Source organism: Drosophila ficusphila, unplaced genomic scaffold (genome assembly GCF_018152265.1).
Source record: "Drosophila ficusphila isolate 14025-0441.05 unplaced genomic scaffold, ASM1815226v1 contig_414, whole genome shotgun sequence".
NCBI lineage: Eukaryota > Metazoa > Arthropoda > Insecta > Diptera > Drosophilidae > Drosophila > Drosophila ficusphila.
In genome coordinates this window covers 2,624,305-2,647,617 of record NW_025064328.1, presented here as the reverse complement: position 1 = coordinate 2,647,617, position 23,313 = coordinate 2,624,305, and the positions used below count along the sequence as shown (strand labels likewise).

Here is a 23,313-nt window from a genome sequence, read left to right as displayed (position 1 = left end):
AAACAGTTTATTACATAAAAATAGGTACAAGCCACTGGAGTCTCCAATAATTTCCACATTTCCCAAGAAATTTGGGATGCAAATGTATTTCCCCTTACAAATCTCACATTCGACTTCCTTCTGAGCGTTGCAAATTTAATCACCAGCTTATTATGCCCCACACAACAATAAATCTAAAAAAAGAAATATGGAAAATGCAACAGCAATACACCAGACCAGGCCAAGTCTGGCTGGCTGGCTGGCTGGCTGGTTGGCAAAGGAAAATGGGAAAAGCGAAACAACAACAACAACAACAAACCGGCCGTCTCCGTGAAAACTGCGCGGCCCCGGACACACACAAAACTCAAGTGGCGCGAAAATTCGAGGCACAGTTGCAGCAGCAGCGCGCAAGCGTGCGGTTTTCCTCCACAGTTTTTCCAGCCAAAAGTAAACAAGGCAAAACGAAACGAAAACTCAAATTAAAAGTCGCATTAAATAAATGAGAAACGAACTAGGACTGCGTCGAGCAAGTTTAAACAAAGCTCAAAGACAAAGTTAAATGAAATAGTCAAAGTTTGCTTTTTTTCCGCAAAGGATATGAGAATATACATTTGCAAAAAACGACTTTTATTACAATTTTCGCAGAAGTGCTTGCTAACAAGAATACTAAATACCTGATAACAAATTAAACTAAATTTAATGAAGATGAACTCTTGTTAAAACTTAAACATTAAGCTCATGAGAAGTGTTTACAGTGAACAGTATAAGTGGAACGAGACATAAAAGTTTTAGAGTATACGTTATCAAAAAAAAATCAAAGCCATTGAACATTATTTTTAACACTTTCAAATTTATATAACAATTTAAGAACTAGCGAATTTGAAAATTAAATTATAATTGCAACGATTTTTAAATCCCATTCAGATCTAAATTTTACTTTGTATATAATGTTACTTTATTAAATTATTAGACAACTCAAAACCTAAAGCATTTTTCAAATTTAATCTGAACTTTAAGAAGATAAACTGTCAAACTTAGCAATATTATTATTATTTGACCGCATAAAAATTTGCCATTTTCCGAATATTTTTATGACTATTTAATTACGAAAAACCGCTCTTACAAAATGCACATTTGAATTACGATAATAATGCGAGAGGTTAACAAAAAAGGCATTTAACGCAATTATCTCCAGTAAGAGCTTACCAAATGCAACAAATACTTTTCCAGGCTTAACAAACAATAAAGTTCAACGGTGAAAAACTCATTTAAAATTTGCATTAAAATACCAAGATAAATAAAAACAGCGTGGGAGAATAACAGAAATTTAAACAACAATTACAAATTGAGCTGCCACTTTTGGGGAAAGGCGAAAAGTGCAACGTGCAACTTGACGCCTCATTTGGCCGAACTTCCGCCGACGTTCGACACGACCCAAGACCCAAGGAAAATGAAAATGAAAATGGCTATCTGTGGCGCCTGCCCCACCTTAATGGTAAGTGCACGGGGGTTCATCATTCTGAAATTTTAATATAAATAACCGACAACTGCGCGGGCCATCGAGGCGTGAAAACAACAAGCGCCACTGGAGACTCTTCGGGGCGAAAATGGCCTGGGAAAAGTGTCTGGCCGCGGCTGCGATTTTTATTTTCTGGCCAGGCCAGGAAATGGACGATCCAGTCATTCCATATGGGTCTCTTTTCCCCGGCACGCACATTTCGCGAATAATTTATTTTCATTGCACTTGAACTTCAATTAGCCAGGAAACATCGGCGCTTGGGCCACAACTTTTTTGCAGCACTCATTTAATTACCAGCCATAAAAATCATAAACCAAATGCAAGCATTTCAAAGTCTTTTGGCGAAATTCGTTACTTAACTGGCATTGATTGTGTTGTTGCTTTGTGGAAGAAAGGAAGGCTATCTTGATTTTATGACCCCGGTCTTTATGAAGGCCCGCTGTGGTTATCTAACCGAATCGCCATCGCAATCGGAATCGGAATCCATATCCAACGGACGGGCGAAAGGAAAATGCAGCAGCATTTGCAATAGAAACTGGAAATTTGCAATTTAAGTGGATGGAAAAAAGTTTGCGGCCATTTCTGGCATTTCTTTTGAGCCAAGTTTCCTTGTGGCCCAGGAAGTACCATCTCCCCATCCCGCCGCCGCACTCTCTCTCTCTCTTTAGACCAGTCAAGTCTTTTATGTGCATTGAACTTGACTTTGCCTGGGGTTTTGGCCAGGGAAAAGACCAAACTGGTTCTAACTGCCGCCGCTGCAGTTGGTAACTTCCAGAGCCAACAATTAGCCCAAGCTGTGCCTTTTGCCTGCTCCAATTTCTTCTGCTGTCTCGACTCGGTCTTTACTCGGAACGGAGTGGGTCTTGGCCCACTCTCCTCCTCCCAGTCTGAGCCACGTTTTTCCGCCTTGTTGCATACAACAAGAGGCGATGCCGTAAGCGCATATTGCAACCGACAATTATACAAACTTGTGGCCAAACAGCAATTACAGAAACCATTTAATGAAGCAGCCAGCTCCACATGGAAAAAAGCGAAAGAGAAGAACAAAGTCGCGGAGAAATGGATGTATTGATTGCGTCTTCAGGGATTTTTACCAAGCTGGTTGGTGAAAAATTTTACAACTTACTGCAAGACTGTTAAAGTTTACCACCAGAGATTCAAGTACCAACAAATCTTAAACTTGGACAGATAATAAAATCAATATTCACATCCGTAAAAATCGAATTTCTTTTCTACTTCCTTAATAATAAAATAAAATTGTTTTCTGAACTAAGTGATAAATTCCCCAGTCACCTCATAACCTCACTGCAGTTCAATGCAATTTGTTTCCTTTAGCCAAACAAGACTTTTATTGTTCCTCATTTGTTTATTTCAGCAATACAAGTCTGTTCAGTGATTTCAATTTATATAGATATTTTGTATACAGATGTAAAACTGAACAGTGAATAGTAAAAATGTTATTTAATCAAACTTTAGCTTTTACAGCAAATATTAAAGTTTCAATTTCGAAACTAATGTCAAAACAAACGAAAACTTTTAAAATGCCATGCAAATGGACGAAGAGTCTTGTTCCTTTGCCTCTTTGAGGGTCGTAAAAGAATTGTTAACTAGTTTTCGCAGCACTTTTAAGGCCATAAAATCCGACTGAGCAAACAGAAACAAACGCAAATAGCAACAATTTTTATCGCTCCATTCTATTGAATTTTAAAACGAATCCAGCGCGTGTCTCAACTGGAATGAAAAGACACTTTTCCGGGCAGGGAAATAAACCCAGAAGCCACACCCACACCCACACACCCAACACCCCAAAAAAGTGTTAAATAGAAAGCACATAAAATTTTATGCAACCCAACTGGGCGGCCCGCCCGATGTTGAGTATATTCTGTGTATAGAAAACGAGGACAGGGTCGAAATGCAGTTTCCCAGGTTACTAGGCTCAAAGTGTGGGAGCAGAAGGAGGAAGGGGGGCGTGGCATAGGGGCTTAAAGGGGCGCAAGGGCGTGGCTGTATGACGCTGTAGCTGTCGCTGTCGTTTGGCGGGGACAACTTCATAAAAATTCACTCAGGCGCAGTTTTAACGGCCGTTAAATGTTTACGCGGTTGCATTTTTAACGACCGTTGACAGTTCATTTGGATTTAGCTCGATGGGTTTAGTTAAAGGACTGCTGGAGTGAAGGGAGTGGCAGATAAGTCCTTTAGGTCCCTAGGGGATTCCGAAATTTAGCCATTTACACGGCTTAAGGACTTATGACACCAACTGGTTGAATTCAATTCAGTTTCCTGCTGGCGAGTGATCGAAATACCTGCATAACTTTCTTATCGCAGTCCATCGCGAAATGTAAGTTAATGATACAGCTCATTTCATTGCATCACTGGCCAGGCCAATTCGAATACCATAATTGGCCTTACGTAAAAACGAGAGTGCAAGAAAAGCAATTGAAACCGAGCATCGATGAGTTTAATGGCCATAAAAGCCAAGTTCAACATGTTGACGTGAAAGTGCTGGCCAGGCGAACACCCAACTCCGATCGAGGGGAGCGCGTGCGCAACTCGTTTTATTTGTTTGTTTGTTTTTTTATGTTACTTTGTGAGACTCCAAATCCGAGCCGAGAATCGAGCCGAGTTTAAGCCAGGTTCCAGCTGCAGTCGAGGTGCAGCTTCCGTCCAAATGCGGCTTGGTCGAAAGTGAAAGTGGGCAGACGACCAAAAAGCAGGTGGACGGGTGGACACATTCGGATATTTATGGGTCTGGGCGATCGCATATGTAAACCGAAGTTGGTTCAACCCTCGCAGATGGTCGTAAATTATTATCGGCTGCGCTCAATGGAGAAATTATCATCAAAATTGATTAGCAAAATCGATTTTTGTGCAACTCCAAAAACAGTAATTTTCATGTTTTTCTTTTTAGTTACTGATCCTGGCTGTGATCCTAACTTTAGGTCAAGCAACGGAGTCCTGGCAGCGTTTACCCTCTCTGGAAACCTTCTCCACATATGAGGTAAATATTACAAATCAAAAACATACAAATTACTAAACAAAATTCTATTATTTTTAGGACATGCAACGTTATTTTAATCAACGTAATTTCCGAAGCATGCGGCACATTGACAATCCCACGGATGACAGTTACCTAGCTGCTTTTAATGAATACAATGAACAATTGGAAGATCAGACCCCGAAAGAGGTTACCCAATCCCACTCTAGAACGAAACGCGAGCAACGTCAATTGCCAACAGCTCCAAGAATGCTGCGATTTGAACTGGCAGATGCAGTGGAGCCAAGTCCTGAATTGAAGCAAATCCTTCGCCAATATCATGCCAGAGCTTTAAAGGAAAATCCCTCTCCTGTGAGTCCTATTAGTACAACACAAGCACCTTCCCAAGCTGTTAGTACCACCAAGGCCACCAAAAGTAAATCCCGAAAGCCACGTCGCCAGAGAAGATCAGTTGTTGGTCAACAGCCAGCGGATTTTAAGGTTCAAATGATTCCATTTCAAGAAACAGATGCCAGGGAACCCGATCCAGTGACTGCTCAGCTGATTAAGAAGGCCCGAAACTTAGATCTCCAAAGCCAGGCAACTAGATCCTCAGACATTCACCAGATAAAACCCCAAGTGGCGAGAAAGCAACCTTTTAAGGTGAGAATTCGCAAGACGAAACGCTCAAAACGATCAGCTCCGCAGATGATCAAATTCGAATTGGCGGATGCGAAACCTCTGCCACAAAGAACCGGAAAGCAGTTAAAATCTGAAACTGTACCCACTCTTTTGACCATGGAAACTCAGCCGAGGAATAAGACACAAACTCCTCAGTTGACCACACCCACTCCTCGATTGGAGGAAAACGATATCCTCACAGGGGAAACCACATCGGAAACCAAGCGAATGTATGTTTATAAGGAGGCGCCTCTGAATTCTGGTCATGTAAAGTCAAAGAAATCCCTGAGCGCTTTGCCCCACGAAGTTCAAAAGGTCATAACTCAGCTGATGAAGGATGGGATGGGAGGCAAGGCATACATAAAGTATCTTCCTGCCCAGAAATCCGACTACGAGCACTACAAAGCGAAACCAATTTCTTATGGATCCAAGCCTTTGGGAAACTATGTGAAGTACATCAATAAGCCAGTGGAACCTTCGGTGGCTCCGGCTCCTGTCCAAGTGCACATCCAACCGGTTCCCGTAGTGGAGCAACTTCGTTATGTCTACAAACCCGCTTATATAGCGCCAGCTCCCACAATCGCACAACCAATTGTGGTGCAGGAGGCACCAGTACCCACCGTTGCAGTAGAGGAAGTGCACCACACCTACACCGCTGAACTGGCACCACCGCCCACACAAAGTGTGGATGTGATTGTGCCGCAGTTTCGGCCTTCCAAGCCAGATCCTCTGCTGGCCGAAGCTCCTGCCATTTATGGGAAACCACAGGAGCCCTATAACTATGATCTTCAGCAGGAGACTTCTCCATTGATCCATATAGAATATCACGCGCAGCCTGATGGCATTAAGGAAAACTACAAACAGCTGCCAGAGTTCCAGCAATTATCCACTTTGATTGGAAAGTCACCAGATGATCAAATCCATGGTTTAACTTATTTACTGGCCAAGGAAATGCAAGCCAAGTTGCAGAGGCAGGGAAAACATTTGGTGGATCGTCCGCAGGATAGCACAGCGCCAATCCTTTTCCACCCCAGTCAAGAACCTTCGCCAGCACCCACTCTGAAAACTCTGCTGGATCATGGATCCCTGGGTGTTCATCCAGGTCGTCTTATTGGCATGGCTAAAACCAAACAGTATGTGCCCATCATCGAGCCGGGTAACAACGATGTCAAGGAACTGCCCGCGGCATCCGAGGCTTCCAAGCTGCCCACGCCCAGTTCCTACATCGATTACTCCCACGGACATGGACTGTCCAACGGGTACGAGGGCATCGCCAAGGTAGAGGAACCGGTGACCACGGTGGAGCATGTGGTGCACCATCCCACGGTGGCCACCCATCCGCATATTCAGCAGGTGCAGCACGTTCAGCAGGTGCAGCAGGTTCAGGTTCAGCACCAAAATCCGCATCAGCACCACCAACTTGTGGCCACTGTCCTGCCGGCGGAACTGGATGCGGACAAGGGCATGAATGGTCTGCACTTTGTGCACAGCCAGGAGGACAAAGCGGTGAGTGGGACCCAAAATCCTTAGATGTAATCACACCCTGAAAATTCGTAACATTGCAGTCAGACTTCTCTAAGTTTCATTTTGACCTTTTAACCTTTAAAAAATGTGTTCAAAAATGTAAAATGAAAGATCTGTCGAAAATTATTTCAACAATTTTTAAGAATTTTCAATTGATTGAAAATATTTCGTAAATTGGAATCTATTATCTGAAAATTCAATTCTCAAGCTTGTAGTCTTCTCATAAATAATCTTGACTTAACGTATTCGCATGGATTTGCATAACAATCTATCTTAATGTGGTTCGGCTCGTTGAAGCTCCACTGTAGTGGCGGGGAGCCGACCCCCTGAATGCATTAAATTAAAGCATACCTTGGGGCGCTCGACAAAAGGCTTAGCGCTCTCCCGAAAGCGTGCCCCATTGATTGGCATAGGCAAAAACACAATCAGCATAAATAAGACGAGCTGGGGCGGCCACAAACAAACACGGTGCCAGCCAGACGGATAGACACTCCGTTGCACGACATTGCGGCAGTCACAACAATGGAATCCCCTGCAGCAGGACTTCCACTTCCATCTCCACTTCCACCACCTGCTCCTTCGCTCGTCCTTGCATCCTTTTGAGCCACCACCCACCTCCTTAGCCCCAAAGCTGCCGTTCTGTGTGCAATTCAGTTTGATTGCCGATCCATGTCTCGCCGGTAATGCACTTAATCGAATAATTTTCAAGTTCGACAAGCATTTTCAATGTCGTTAGCCAGTCTCCCCCTTCGAGCTTCCCCGCCCTTTCCACCCCTCCCCTTTCCCGCCAATCCATCGTCTGGTACCTGGCAACACAGCCACAAAAGCAATGCAAACGACTTCGTCTTTCATTACTATATAGTACTATCCATTCGACTGCAGACTGCAGGTGCACTCAGAAAATTGAATATTTCAAAAACATAAGTGGGGAATTTAAATTCTAAAGGGAAACCAAATTGTTAAAATATAACCAAAAGTTGATTTTATAAGATCAGTTCGGTGGTATTTCATATTTAAGGATCATAATATTCTTTAATCTTATAATAGGAGAATATGGAATTATCTTTAGTTCAAATATAAACGAACAATGTACACTTAAATCCAAAATCTATTTTTAATCCAAGTGTAAGTGCGTCGGCCCGACATTTTGGGGCGCTGTCTGGACCAATTGATATAGAGATATGGCGGCTGATACGGTATATATTCATTTGGGCAACCTCGAGCACTTGAAGCGTGTGCCAGGGAAATGCACTTCACTCCACACGCGTCTCGGAATTAACATTTTTCTTTCACTGGCGGAAAAACTTTCGCGCAGCTTGGGGTTTCCTGAATTTAATTTATCTGTATTTCTTTGGCGAACCAGAAGGTAAAGTCCCGGGCAATGGAGCGTCTTTGTGCGCAGCCAGGCAAAAGGCCACGAAAAGTGTCTTGGCAATGCGAAATGAGCAGAGTGTGTGTGCCGAGTCACCAGACACACCTGAGGTGGGTAGGGAAACTGGAAGGAAAGTGCTGCAGGTGGGGACAAACACGGTGAAATAGCGAGTTTAAGGACACCAACGACATCGATACTCGTATTAAAAGCGCACTAAAAAGTAAGGGGCGGAGTATTCAATTTATCGAACCAATTTGTTTCGCAACTTTTTATTTTTTAGAAGTAACTTGGGAGAGGTTTTTTTAATAAATTCACCTGTCAATGAAATATCCACTATATCGTTAATCCCTTTACTATTAAATGAATTTAATATACCACCATTCGAAGCTCTCCTTATTTAATTGCTTTTCTTTAGTTTCTCCCACTGAAACCCAACCAAATATCAACCACTATTTAACGCCAAAAGTCCTTGGTTTACTTGAAAATATCAAAACAATATATAACACTTGGGAAAATACTGCATACCACGGCAACATCACCTCCGCATGGGGCTTCTCCTCAATCGAAATGCAGACAGGTCTTTTGCAACGAACCGAACGAGAGAACGGGTGGGGCGCCCTATCTGGACTCGGTCAGCATATGGCCACATATGGCTATACTCCGCAGTGGACTTAGCCCTCTCACTTCATCTCCGGACAGGCCATTTGGTAGACGAACTGCACGAGGGTGCGGGTGGGTCGTCCCGTCATCCGCTTGGCGGTCAGATAGGGAACCAGACCGTACTTGGAAATCAATCCGGTGCCCCGGGTATCCAGATGCGCCCAATCCACGCAGGGCACGAGTTCGTGGAGGATGGCGGCGGCCAGGCACGAGGTGGCCAATCCTCGGCCGTTGTTGCTCAGATCGTAGGAGCGCTCGTCGGTGACCTGGCGCTTGTAGTACTGCCACAGGGGGAGACGCCACACACGGTCACCGGAAATGGAGCCGGCCCGCTGGAACTGCTTCCAGATGTAGTGCGAATTGGACCAGATGCCAGTGGCGCCGCCACCGAAGGCCTTCTTCACGCCCGTGTTTAATGTGGCAATGTCCACCACCAGCCTGGGCAAGTATGTCTTCTGGCCGTAGAGCAGGGGATCTGCTAGCACCACCACACCGGCCTTGTCCAGATCCCGCACAGCCATCGACTTGCCGTTCAAGAGGGTCACCACATCGCCGGGCTTCGCCGACATGCCGGACGGCATATTCTCGCACAGCGGAATGATGCAGGTCACATTGATGGGCAGCGACAGGGCGGCGATGCACCGCATCATGGCCACGCAGCAGGCGGCGGCGGACATGCTGCCCCGGTACTCGTCCATGTCCTTGCAGGGTCGCAGGTTCAGCGCCCCCCGAGTTGAAGGTGATGCCCTTGCCCACGAACAGGATGGGCTTGTCGTCGGGCGCTGTGCCGCAGTAGCTCAGCTCCAGGAGCACCGGTGGCTCACAGCTGCCCTTGGCGATCATCAGGAAGGAGTTCAGGCGCTGGGCCTCGATCCAGTCCATGGTGCGGACCTCCACGGTGATGCCGCAGGGACACAGGGCGTCCACGGTGGCCTGGGCGAACATGGTGGGCGTCATGCAGTTGGCGGGGGCGTCGCTCAAGCGCCTCGCCAGATTCTGGGCCTCCGCCTTGAAGATGCCACGCGTCCAGCCCTCGTGGTCCGGGGAATCGTACAGCTCCAGAGTGGGGATCATCGGCATGTTCTTCTTGGACAGATTGTCCGGGAAACGCCACACGGCCAGTTGCGAGCCCTCGGCCGCCTGTTCGGCGTAGTCCATTCCATCGACCAGGACATTGGTGATGCCCTGCATCTGCAGGGATCTCGCGCCCACGCCGGCAGCAACGCGCACGAACTCCATGCCCTCGTCGAGCATTTCCAGTTCGTTGAAGCCGATGCCTTCCAGGCCAACACCCACCACGGCGATGGCCGCGAACTCTGTGTCGATGTTGTGGAAGACCTTGCCGCGACCCAACCGACCGTCCAGTTTCGTCTCGCAGATCACCTTCATCAGCTTACCCTGCACCCGCTGGTCGATCTTGTGGCCCGCCGCCGTCAACTTGGGATCCTTGTCGCCCTCCTTCTGATACAGGCCGACGACCAAGCCCCTGGTTAACGCCTTGCCCTCGCCGCAGGAGAACCGCACTCCCATTTTGGAGAGGGCCTGCGACTTGCACAGCGCAGCGACGCCCTTTAACGAGCAATGGAACTGACGCAGCTTGTTCATCTTGGTTGGACTTCGGGCTTTCCTCCTGGTTTCAAGTTATCAAATGGGTTTTTTTTCCCCCCCGTTTTGAACGCAAACACGCTAACACTTTGAATTTGGGCGATTTTAAAACACAAGTCCGTCTGGTTCCACACTCGAATTTTTTCACGAAAAAGAAATAGGAATGTGAATGTGAAAAAAAAACTGAGAATTTATCTGGGGACTTTTCTAAACAGACAATCTGTTCGGTACCGGTGTACGAATAAAATGATACTGAACATTTTGGGGCTGACCAACGGGCAGGTTGAGTGACATTCCACTTCAAGGAGTATGTGATCGAGGTTTTCATTCTGAATACCTAGATTCTGAACTTACATAAAAGAAAACCAAAATATTTATTATAGACTCGCTTCTTGGAATTGTGGAATAATCTTTATCACATAAAATATCACAAATAACCTTAAATTTTTATAAAAAGTTATTAGATACTTCACTCATTTTTCTGTTACAAAGATTTCTCTTGAAAAACACCCACCTTAAATGCAAATAGCTTCCATATTTATGTAAATTTAATATGCAAGCCAATAACAAACTGTTTCGAAGTGACTCGAAAACCCTAAGAATTATATTTTAGTGACATTGAAAAGCTTTTCGCCTGCGAAGAGTGTTAACGTGCAGTACACAAAATGCAATTGCCACAAAGAGGCCAAAAGAACCACTTTCCGGGCCAAATGGCACCGGCAACAACAAGCATTCCCAGTTCTCAACTCCTTTCTGTCGCCGCCAATCTACTTAAAATTGTTTTCGAGCTGAATTTTATTTTGCAGCGGGCAGCACTTTTATTTGACTCTCAATTGGCGAGCAAAAGGGGGTTTTGGGAATGGGGAATGAAAAGCTGATTACATTTTATTTATTGGCGTCAACAAATTGCAATGGGGATAGCCGGCATCTCCTTTGGATCTCGACTTTGGCGTTAATGCGCATTAAGCCGGCTCTCCAAGGGTGCAGCAGTAGCAGCAGTAGCAGCAGCTCCAGTAAACAAGGAGTCAGCTACCAATATCCAAACTGGCCAACGAAACCCAGGGAGTTGGGAGGTGAGAGGTGGCGGGAGAGCTGGTGCTGAAACACACATTGTTTTACTGCCGTTTAGCATGATTTTTAATAGGCTTTTGCCTTGTCCCTGTCCGAGTTGTTGGACTTGTCGTCATCGTACTAAGCCCCATTGCCCGTTGGTCGTTCGTTCGGTCGTCCGGTCGCCCGGTCGGTTGGTCTGGTTGTTAAACCCCAAAAACGCCGCCTGATGGTCATGATGGGCCGGCCAAAAGGATGCCCAGACTTTGTCCTCCTCCTGGCTTTCCTCCCCTCTGCCATCCGTCCGATCCGTCCGTCTCTGACAGGCAAACGACACTTGTTAGGCTCAAGTTTGGGTGGAGGTTAGGCCGCTTTCGGGGGCAACTTGGCCAAAAGCGGGGCAGTAGATGGCTGTGGGGGCGAGGTAGCCGGGCCAACATGCCGTTGCAATGCTCGTCATGGGACTTGTTTGACGGCATCTGCTGCTCCTTCTAACGTGTGCGAACATGGTCAGATTTTTCGGGCATTTGTCATTTTATTGTGGTCGAAATGGTCGGTAATGGTCGTCACTCAGCCGCTCAAGTCCTATACAGGGAAAATTCCCTGACACGAACTTTTCCAAGACAAATAGAATTGGGTGGCCACTAAAACCTTTGCAACGTTGGCTTTACAACGTAAACTTTCCCAATTTAAGTGCTTGTGATTTTTATATTACCTAAGATAGAAAGTAAGTTGCAAATGCTCGCTTTAAACTCTTATATTTTGAGGAATTTATAATTTGTTTATCAACTTTTAAAATGTGGTTTTTAAATATAACAATCTTTTGGGGGAAAAATTATAGTTTGCAATCTTTAATCATTCCAGTTTTTAAATTTTTTTCTTTTTTGAAATCTTATATCATAACTACACTTTTTCTTTTAATATTTATAAAATTTAATCAGATGTTTTTAATTCCAGTGTTATGACCCACACTGCTTTTTCTTCCTATACAATAATATGTATATTGGTTAACCTTACCCAAGTGCCACTGTATTATGTTTGCGTTTGTTTGTGTGTTCGCTTGCCATCTGCAGGTGCAATATTTTCTGGTTCCCATCCACATATTTTAATTTCGTTTTTATTTCAACCCTTTTGCTGTTGCTTGTTTTCTTTGGCCTTCCTGTTCTACTTCTTTTTTTTCTTTTTTTTTTTTGTTGGCAAATGTGGGGGCACAACATATTTTTGCAAGTGTTGAAAAGAGGTTGCCTGGGATTTAAGTTTTATTTAATGGAGCTCTTCAACATATGTTCCGGGATTATAAGTTCGGTTTCGAGCACTGCGAATCACTCGACAAAAGGGTTCTCATTTTGGCCAGAATCCCCTTGGCATGTGTTGCTAATGTGTTCCGAGTGCCTTTGTCCTGCAATTGATGGCCTTCCCGGGTGTTTCCGCTTCTTTTAAAGGAATTTGCAAGTGAAAGAGCCTTAAACAAGGCAGCCGAAATTGGTGTCGATTTCCCGTCAGTCGCCCGCCTCGGCACATCTGACCCGATGGTTGACTTTAAATTAGCTTCACTTCATTCGCTACCCATAATAAACCACAGCCACCCAATTGCAGCTACAAGGACAGCTAATATTCAGGCCCTCCTCCAAAGGGGGCAGAAACTATATATAGCCAGCTCCATGCCATAGCTCCTACCATTCCTGTTCCTATTCCTATTCCAATGATGTTTGCAACGTATTGACAGTCACATTCGCATAAAAATCACGTAGTTTGACATTTTTCTTGCTGCTCTGCCATTTCGTTAGATGGTTTTTTTCTTGTTCGGTTTTTTTTTTTGTTCAGCTGCCGCTCCTGCAGGTCCGATTCTACGGGATAACAAGGATGTGGAGCGGGTGAAAGGAGCAGGACATGGAGCAGGAGTTCCAGGAGCAGCAGCTGTCACGCAATCAGCCCGAGCTCAGAGCCAACAAACTGATAACTCAATTTTGGTTAGAGATGCCCCGCCCCCGCCTCCCTCTTTTTCTGCTCCCCAGGCTTTCGTCGAAAAACGAAAATTGCTAACAAGCGAGCCATAAAAACTGTGGGTGGCGGTGGCAGTGGCAGTGGTGGTGCTGGTGGTTGCATTTAAAATTTTTACCCATCATCCGGCACTCTGCTGAAAATTATACAACAATTTTCGTAGGAGGTCCGCCGGTCTAATCATCGTCCTGTTCCTCTTTTGCGGATCTCTGGAGCTGCAGCGGTCATAATTGCGTGGCCAAAAAGTTTCAGGAAAGTCGGAAGGCGGCGGTGGCAACAGCAATGGCAACGGCGGCAATTGTGTCAATGGCTGCCGTGTGGCATCAACGAGCCCAGGACATCCATTTGCCTGACGAACGCTGTTGAACACGTTCCACTTGATGGGGATTTTCACACCCCCATCCCATCCAGAATATCCAGTATATGGACTCCACCGCAGTCCACACCGGAGTAAGCTCCACCCACATGGAGCACATGCCAGTGGAGGAGGAGCAGCAGCTCCCGAACGCATTACATTGTAAAATTGGTTTTTGTAAATTGTTTGGACACAACATTTATTTCCATTTAAACGCGATTTGGACCGACTCGGTCGGTAGCTCCTGGGCTGACCATCCTCCGTTCCGGCTCTTGTTCAATTTTAAATGAGCATGCAGCTGCAACTGCCACATTGCCCCGAATCCCAGCCCTTTCTGGCCGGCAATCTCTGCCTGTGTCCCTTGAGGTTTTCGGGCTTCGGAACGAGGTGTTTGCAGCGCTTAAACGAATTGTGTGAATAATAAACGCAACACACTGCTGGCACAACCATCTGGAGGGCGGCGGAGGCGAGTGGGCGTGGCAGGGATTCCAGGGGCGGCTTTAGTTACCCAACAAGGATTAGTGTTATGGCACTGGGGGCTTGGTGGGGGAAGGGGGATCCAGAGTACGGAATCCTTTCCGGCTGAGTGCAAATCATGAGCTAATTGAAGAGGGTAGCTAACGCAACGATTTGAATGGCTAAGAACGAGATTAAATGAAGGTCTCACCGCACTGGAGTCATGTGAAAATTTAATGCCATAAAATCTAATGCCGTCTGCTATCCAATTTAATTTCCTATAATTTATCTTAACGATTTCGGTTTATTTTGCTTGAAAAATTACGGTCTTAGCTTTGGGTTTTTAATGTGAGCATAACAAACAACATTGGTCTTTAATTTGAACTGCTTAGTCATGAATAACCAAGGTGTTCCTACTTGATTTTTGTATGTTGTAAACTCAAATTTACGTTTAAATTCCATAACATACGTCTACAAACATCGTAGACTTTAAACTCAAAGATAGCAGTTTACTTTTTTGTAAAACCTCAAATTATAATATTAAAATCTTGGGAGCAAAAAGTTTAATCAGTTGAAATAACAGAGTTAAAAAGTTTTTGTTGTCCTCGACCATTTGGTTTTTGTTTTATTCCACATTCTGTTTGGCTTTTGTTTGATATTTATTGACTCAGCTATGATTATTTTTCACCGACATCCCGGGGGCATAATAATTGTCAGTGGTTGGTCAACTTTTCTTGATGTTTCGACCGCAAAAACCTGACAGGCAAACAACAAATCGAATTAAGTGGAAAATCACAATGAATCCAGTCACACAATGATTTGGGCCACGCCCACAGATAATGAACATCCTGACCCCCTTTGTGCCCGCAAGGGTTAACCGCAAGGACAGCGGGCAGGAGAAGGTTAAGGCCAGGCCAATGCCGCAGGGCAAACAAAAGGCAAAAACATTTTAATGAGCGCAGATGAGATGACAAAGCCACGGGGTTGTCAGTGGAGAGGGGACAAAGGGAGGAAGGGAGGAAGGGGCTAGGGAATAACAATGCTGATTACATGCAAATTAAAAGAAATAAAAGTCAGCCAACGCCTTGGATGTCCGATGTCAAAGCATTTTCCCTTTGGCCAAAGGAAGTGGGCGGCACCTCGGAAGTGCGCATTAAGTTACCAGAGGGGCCAAAAAGCTGAAGCTTTAGCTCAAGTTGAAGCTGAAGCTGGGGGGAATGGCTTATTGCTTTTTGCCATGAAAGAAAGTTGGAGCTGCTCGGCATGTCAATTTGGACATACTTCGGCCATCTGATCGCTCACTCGCAACTAAACGAACTCACGTAGTTTGGCCGGCAATTGCATTTTGCACTCGCTCGACTCGCTGCACAATTCGCTAAAAGCCAACGCCAATGGAAACGTGTTAAATGCAAAAAAGTGTCCATGGCATTCAGCAATAAACTTGGCTCGCAGAGGCACTTTTGTCATATTTGGCCAGCCATCTATCTATTTATCCATCCATCGTAATCTGATGGAGACGGGCGCAAAAAAATGGCCACGTCATCGGAAAAAAAGGGTCCAGTTCAATATGGCACGTGATCTGATTCGGATTCCACTTGACTGGATTCTCCGCTTATTTTTTATGTTTTTTTTTCTGTTTTTGCGCCCAGGCAAACACTCGCCCATGTTTCATCTGCATTGTAATTATGTTCGCTTTAATCAAACCGACTGGTAATGAAATTCCAAACTGCAGAGCCTTGTGCACTACAATGTTATATCTTGTCTGGACTCTGCCCACAAATTTGCATACTCGCCCGCTGTCGTCGCGGTGTATTCTGAATTTTTCTCGCCCCAGACATATTGAAATCTATTAACATTTTCGCCGTGCTCCTAATGAAGCCCTTGCCACAGCAGAAATTTTTTCGCATTTCATTAGGAGATGAAGGAGAGTGCAAATGTTGGCAAATTGCTGGAGCAAAGAATTTATTAATTATGTTTATCGCGTTGGCGGTAAAAAAAAAAAAAAAACGGAATATAAAGGAGAATGGAGACTGCAATCAAATCGAGGCTCCTTCTTGGGGGAAAACTCCGTAAAACAAATGTCAATCAGGATTGCAATCAAAGGAAAACACTTCTGCTAGGTCTATACATTTTCTAAAGCCTGGAAAACTTTTGTTCTGTCACGCGGAATAACATTTCCCCTCAGCGAGGAAAATCTAGACGACAATGTAACTTAATTAAACTTAATTTACAACTCATTAACATATCAAAAAGTTTGCCACGCCCCCTCCTCCCTCGGCGCACAAATCTTTGGGCTAGGCCATAAAACCACAGAAGCAGCCCAAAACATGTAGCTAAAGTTGGCAACAATTGTCGTCGGGATCCCGAAAACATTTGAATGAGCGGAAACGGAAACGCACACTCACACCCGCGAACACACATCCTTTTGCTTATTTTATTTCATTTTATTTTATTTTCATCTGGTTGAAATGCGAAATACTTACAATAAAAAGGCAAAACCAAAATTGTTCAGGACACAACAAAACGACAGCTATGTTGCATGCAGAATGCCACAGATTTTGAGGGGGTTCGATCGGGGACCCGGGGACTGGTCTCGTATATTGTTGCAAATTTCATTACGATACAATTTACAATCGCATGCATAACAAACCGAGCCGTGCGAGTGACAGACAACCCCGTGTGCCCCACTCCATTGCCACTCCCAATCATCGCCACTTCCAGCAGCTCCCAAAATCAGCCAAGACCCAATTCCGCCTTTGCACTCAATTGTGGCAAGTGGGGCACTGCGAATACCCTTGCTGTGGCAGGAAATTACCATAATTCGATTTTTTAAAAGCAATTTTGACTGCACTTAAGGTTCATATTATCATTAAACATTAACTTAATTCTTGTGTCCTAAAACATACCATTTTTAAATTATATTACGTTCATAAAAGCAAGATTAAGTATTCTAGATAAATAAAATTGATATAAGTTAGAACTTGTTTTTATAACTTGGTTCTAAAGACTGCAATAATCTTATTGGATTAAATTGGATTAAATTGGATATAGCACATTTTTTATTATTTAAAGGCAGTTATTGATGAGTATTTTTAGGTATCTAGTTAAAATTTATTTGATGAAATAAAACTCTTTTTCAACTGAACTTCAAAAGGTAGAATATTTGCCGAGAAAAGTAAAATAACTTAGAAGGTACATTCTTTCAATCAGAACATATTCTTACACATTCACTGCGACTTAAGCTCCAGTTGTCACAGCGCGTCTTCCAGTTGTCGCTTCCAGTCTTCACTGTACATGACAGTGTGCTTAATGCATTTTGCATCGTATACTTTTCAGCATGCGCACGAATTCCCCACTGCAACAGTGTGGAATGTGCATATTGGAGGGGGTTGCTGGGCGGTGGGTGGTGGGTGGTGGGTGGTGTTGGTGCATACTGCATACTGCTGGTGCTGAAAACCGATTTCAGCCCCCCTCTGCTGAATGCAACTTATCGGTTTACTGAACAATCTACGCAAATACATAACTAACTTATTCCCCGAACCAACCCCGTCCCTTTGTGTCTTCGTTGCAGATGCAGCAGTATGCCTCAAAGTATGCGTTCGGTTATCGCATACGTGATTTCCATACCGGCAACGATTTTGGCCACAAACAGAATCGTGATCTCCACGGCGTGACACGCGGCCAGTACCATATCCTCTTGCCGGACGGAAGGATCCAGAATGTTATCTACCACGCCGACGACTCGGGCTTCCATGCGGATGTCAGCTTCGAAAGCGGGGCGAAGCATTAAATCTGGTCTACACAAAGCGGCCAAGTGTGCAATCTTCAACTTAAGTTAGCTATAAGATCTTCTTCGAGAAAATTGGCTACAACCCATTGAATAGAACCAGGTTAATAAAGGCTCTTAACTCGTTTAATGAGTCTTTTTTATTGACTCAATAATAAAATCAATTTTTGGCTAATGATTTTCGCAGGTTATGCGAAAGAATTAAGTAGCCGAAAAAAGCGAAGACGTACTTTTATTTAAAAATGAAATTTTTATAAAACAGAAAGGTGAAATTTTTGTTTAATTTATAGTTTTAACAATGAAAATTTGGAAACCAAATTATTTTCTTTTCTTTGAAAAAAATGTATTTATAAATTAGACACCTCCGTGTCGGAAATTTTTTGGCAGAAAAACAAAACTCAACAAATGAATATGCACCTTCAATGCCTAAATTTATTTTAAGAAACTAATTTGTTATTTCTTTTTAAGATATTTTTTTCCAAAACCAAAATAAATGTTTGTGTTAAATCCAGCAGTGACTTATGCATTAAAGCTATAAGCTTATACATAAATACCGATTGTAAATCAATGAAAAATTCTGCACAGAACAAACGCCCAAACAATGGGCACTTATTGTTTTGTTGTTCAACTAAATACCAAATAATGACATTCTGCTTGCTCAATTCATGTTAAATGCTATCTAGATATTAAGTGATTTCCATCTCATTTATGGTTACTTGGGCACTGCTCAAATTAGTTTAGGCTCATGAAAAATGTATTTTAAATTAAGGAGCCAGTGCAATAATACATGCAAACAATGCCAACCAATGTGTTTAAACGATGTGCAATAAAGTGAAATCAATAAATTACTGACAGCATGCGTGAACGGAGGTCTCTGACAAATTGAACAACTTTCAGCAAGGCGACTGCGAAATGCCTGACGGAATTGATTCGAGGCAAACCTTCGAATATTGAATTGGCAGATGCGCTCTGCTCCGTTCGCCTTTTCTTCCATAATTGACTTTTAAATGCTCGTTATTGTGCGTTAACGCACAACCTGAGCAATTATTCAAGCCTTGCCGGTGACCTTTCGCTTCCGCTTGGCCTTTTATGGTTTTGGCTTTTGTTTCCCACACTCGGAATAATAATTCGGTTAGAGTAATTTTAGGAAATTATCCTGCGGTAATGTCCACTCTTATGTCAAAGCTTTTTAACGACTTACTTTTAAACAACACGTTTTTTGCTTGATTATCAACTAAAAAATGCCCAAGGTAATCCTGCAAATAGTTTGAATTTTATTGTCATTTTTATGATTTTTATAGGTCTTAAAAAAATGTAGTAAAAAGTTAGCTTATTTCTTAAGTATCAGTATTTTTTATTTTTATTTTTATGAACATTCACAATATATTTTTACACCTCTTTTTAATAAACAAGTTACCCCAGAACAACTAAACAACTTCAAGCTAAGCTAAGCCGCCCGTAAAAAAGGAAAGCAAATTAATAAATTAACTCACTTTTAAATGGACAATAAACATTTTTTCGTGAGTGCAGGCACTTTTGCGGTACGAGTACTACACAATTTTGATCTGCTCGCCGACTTGTTTGGCTTTAATTAAAATTGTAGCAAAATTTCTTCTTGCGATCTTCGCCCAACCATTTATCATCCGCGAAGGTCAAGGTCTTTCTGCTGGGTGCTCTCAACAATTTGTATTGCTTGTACTCCAAAAATTGTAGTTTAATTAATTTGCCTGCTTGGAAAATCGATCGACCGCAATGGCTTTTATGCCCCATCATCATCATCATCATCATTACCATCATCATCATTATCACCAGCGTGACGTACTTGGCCCGAGAGTCCGGGCCAATGGCTTCCAGTTTCGATGTCATCGCAGATACAGAAATATGTATAAAAAAAAAAGACCACAGATCGAGAATCGCAATCACATGTGGCTCTGCTACCATTTAAAGTTCAATGTTGCCAACAATTGTAGAAACAAATTTCAGTCTCTCTCACTTCAGTTGTTGGCTTGTTTCTGTCTTTGGCCAATTTGTTTGCCACTTTCCGACTCCGCACCTTTAAATTGCCTTTTGCATTATTCTCTGTATTTGTTCTGCTGCTTTTGGCTTTGCATTTTTGCGTTTGTTATGTTTTCGTTTTTAAGGTTCCTCGGCTTTTCATGACGAACTCATGCAGAGCTCATTAACTAATTTAAGTGGCTGGCCCAAACAGTCAGGCAGATAAGTTTTCACATGATGCGGAAAGCCAAAAATAATACTAATGGTTTCATCGGAAAAATGTTAGCTCATTCTTCCTTCAGCTGAATAATTTATGAAGCATGGGGAAAAAATCGACAAAAGAATTTCTAATTAATTCGCTTGAGAAGGAGTGGTTATAAAATAAATTCGCGAAACTTTTTGTTGGCACTGTGACACAAGCAATTTGGAACATGATCTTTTTGTACTTTTAATTTTCGATAGTTTAATTGTTTTGACATTAAAAAGTATGAAGATGATTTGTTTTTAGCTTTCAGATCCGTACGTTCTCCTTCTGAGGTTTTTTGGCCAATGCAGGCAGCCCAAGTTGGCAGTTGTTCCTAACCAAGATGATTGACATTAATTGCCAACGCGACCAGGCCAAGAGATGCACACGTCACTCATTTCGTTGCACTTCTTATGATTTTTGTGAGCAGTTTTTTTTGCAAGGTTCTCTGTTTTTTCTCTGGGTAATTAGGCAACTCTTGAGTTAATTAAAACCAAAGTATAAAAGAATGCACAATTTTGACAAGATTTATGTGAGCTGACCTCAAAAGTTGTGGTATGAATTCTGTGGGGCAATCCATGAGAACCAAGTGCATTTTAATTATGGTATTATATATAAATCAGCGCATTAGGCGCGGCGGAAAAAAAGAGAAGAAAAATTATATTCCACGCCCTCGCAACTCGAAAACCCTGAGACCAAGCCCATTCTCAGACTGCATGTGAAGCCCCCCGAAAAAGATGGCTAAGGAGCAGCGAAGTTGAAGTTTTCGGCGGCGATAATAAAATCCCATTTAAGTTTGACGATAAGTTTTGACCATTAGTCGCTTGCCAGGGGCTGTGAGGGGCTGTCATTGCAAGTTAAATGCCTTGGATTTTCCCCCTCCCCACTTTTGCCTATTTTTTTCCTCATTTTTTCCACCAGCAAGTTATGGAGCCAACTTCGGTGGGCTCACATTGCAATTGATAAGCGACGAGGGGCGGGTGTGCTTAGGGGCGTGGCTAATGCCCTGCCAGAACTTGGCCAAATGCTGTCGCCCCTGTATTTGATATATTTTCCGGGGGAATTTATCTGCCGCTGATCAAAATGTGTGAAAATTTGGCAGCCGGAATTTGGCAGAGCTATTTGGGGAGTTTTTGTTTTGATGGAGGGGGAAATAAGTTTGTAATCGTTTAATTCAGTATTTAAGCATTTATTATGGTAACGAGAACATTTAACACAACCTTCTTAAGAGTAAAAGCTACTCCAATAAAACAATTGCTTAAAATCTTGGACTTTCTATGATTAACAGTACATATTATTTAAAACTCTTTTGGACATGTTAACTACTTACATTTGCTAAATAAAGTCAAACTATAATTTTTCATGTTTAATGTCATGTCTTTAAAAATAATTCAATATTTTAATTAACTAAATTTATTTCGCATTTAATTGGCAAAAAGTAATATCTGTCGCTTTTGGCGTGTGTCTAAATCAAATATATAATTTGTCCTTCATATCTTTAGGCATTTAAGTTGGCAGCGTTTTAACCTAAAATAATTGAAATTCAATTACTTGATTAAGTAAATTCAGAGCACATTTAATTGGCTACAATTTAATACCTGTCTGCGAGGGACGTGTGTCTCAATCAGATGTGTCCTTTGTCCTTCGCTTCCGCTCAACTTGTTCGCTGTCTGTTGCAGTCAGTCAGCTTCCGAATGGACTGCAGGTGCCACCCACAGAGCCGGAATGAATCCGTATCTGTTCCAGCAGCCTTTGTATCCGTCGCTCAGGGAAAACACGTAAACAAGTCAGCGCAGGTTGCGTCTCAATCGCTCAAGATCTCCGCATGAAGCCCTCGGGATTTTTATCTTTAGCTTACTAAATAAAAATTAACAAGGATAAATGATGCGAGCAGGCAGGCGATGTCAGGGAATGCGGGCAAGTGTCTACCATCCAGAGTTGCCATCCTCCATTATAATCCAGTGTTTTTCTGTGGGTGGGTGTAAATTGATTAAATGCAAAATTGGAATATGCAAATGCACCCACACCCAAACACTCTCACACACACACACATACTGAAAATGGGCGTGGCGAAAGGGCGGGCTGCGCGGTCTGAGATGTGATTTATGTTAGGTGCAAAGTTTTCCACAACTTTTTCCTCCACTTGGCCTGCCTCGAATTCATTCTTCTCTTCTGTATTTTTTTTTGTTATTTTTTTTGGGTGCAATGAACGCAAGTGCAGAAGATGACGATGACAATGAGGATGCACAAGTTGGGGAAGGTGTGAACTCAGAAAAAATTCGCTTAATTTGTCTAAAGAAAAGCCAAGAGCATGAAAATTTCCATTAAGAAAAATGGTGGCAAGTGTGGCAAGTGACAGGGAAAGCTCGAGTTTAGCCCGAAGATTGTTGCAGCAGCAGCAGCAGCAGCGCTGGAAAAACTTATCACAGTTGCTCGCTGGAATAATGAGAGCAATCAACAGGAAACTCCGGCAAAGAGATCAAATCAAATCAGAAGGAAGTGCCAAAAGGAGATGGCCGTAATGAAAGTAATCAAACGAGCAGTTAGCAACTTTAAGACGATAATTCCTATAAGTTTTTAATGAGTATAAAAGACAAAAGTTTGCATGAAACTAATATAGGTTACGGTTAGTTTTACATTTTACCTTGGGAACGGATCAAAAGTGCTTCAAAAAACACATTTCTGAGTTTCAGATATGATCATGGGGGAAATGCCAAGCAAATCGAACGACATTTGATGCGCCTTCACCGCCAGTCTATCGGAAACTCCATTTATTCCATCAGAAGTCCAAGACATTTAGTCTATAAATAGCAAATGGTAAGAAACGCGCCTCCGCGCCGAAAAAAATGCAAATCATTCGTCTGGACTTAATACAAAAATAAAACAAAGATCGCCGCAGAATCGACCACTTCTCACACCAAATTCAGAGGGCCACAGAGGCAGCAACAATTGCAAACACAGCAGCAACATCAAGCCACAACAGCAACAACAGAAGCCACAACAACAACAAAAACATCGGGCTAAGAAGCAACAATAGTCGAGACAACAATAACAATGCCTGCCGTGGCAGCAACAACAACAGCAACAACAACAACAGCAGCAACAACAGCA

The 23,313-nt window shown here is 43.1% G+C and overlaps 2 protein-coding genes across 2 annotated transcripts; one reads left to right on the top strand and one right to left on the bottom strand.

Annotated features, from left to right (window-relative positions):
• Positions 1-1,435: 1,435 nt before the first annotated feature.
• On the top strand, positions 1,436-17,966 carry LOC108094730. Its single transcript, XM_017195477.1, has 4 exons — positions 1,436-1,474; positions 4,407-4,496; positions 4,554-6,659; positions 17,748-17,966. Exons 1-4 carry the CDS (start codon positions 1,436-1,438, stop codon positions 17,964-17,966), a joined length of 2,454 nt encoding a protein of 817 aa, XP_017050966.1.
• On the bottom strand, positions 8,502-10,570 carry LOC108094950 (cytosol aminopeptidase). The gene is given in 2 exon segments (XM_017195813.2): positions 8,502-9,437; positions 9,439-10,570. Coding segments are annotated over 2 exon segments (1,584 nt in total). The 5' UTR covers positions 10,315-10,570; the 3' UTR covers positions 8,502-8,729.
• Positions 17,967-23,313: the final 5,347 nt, after the last annotated feature.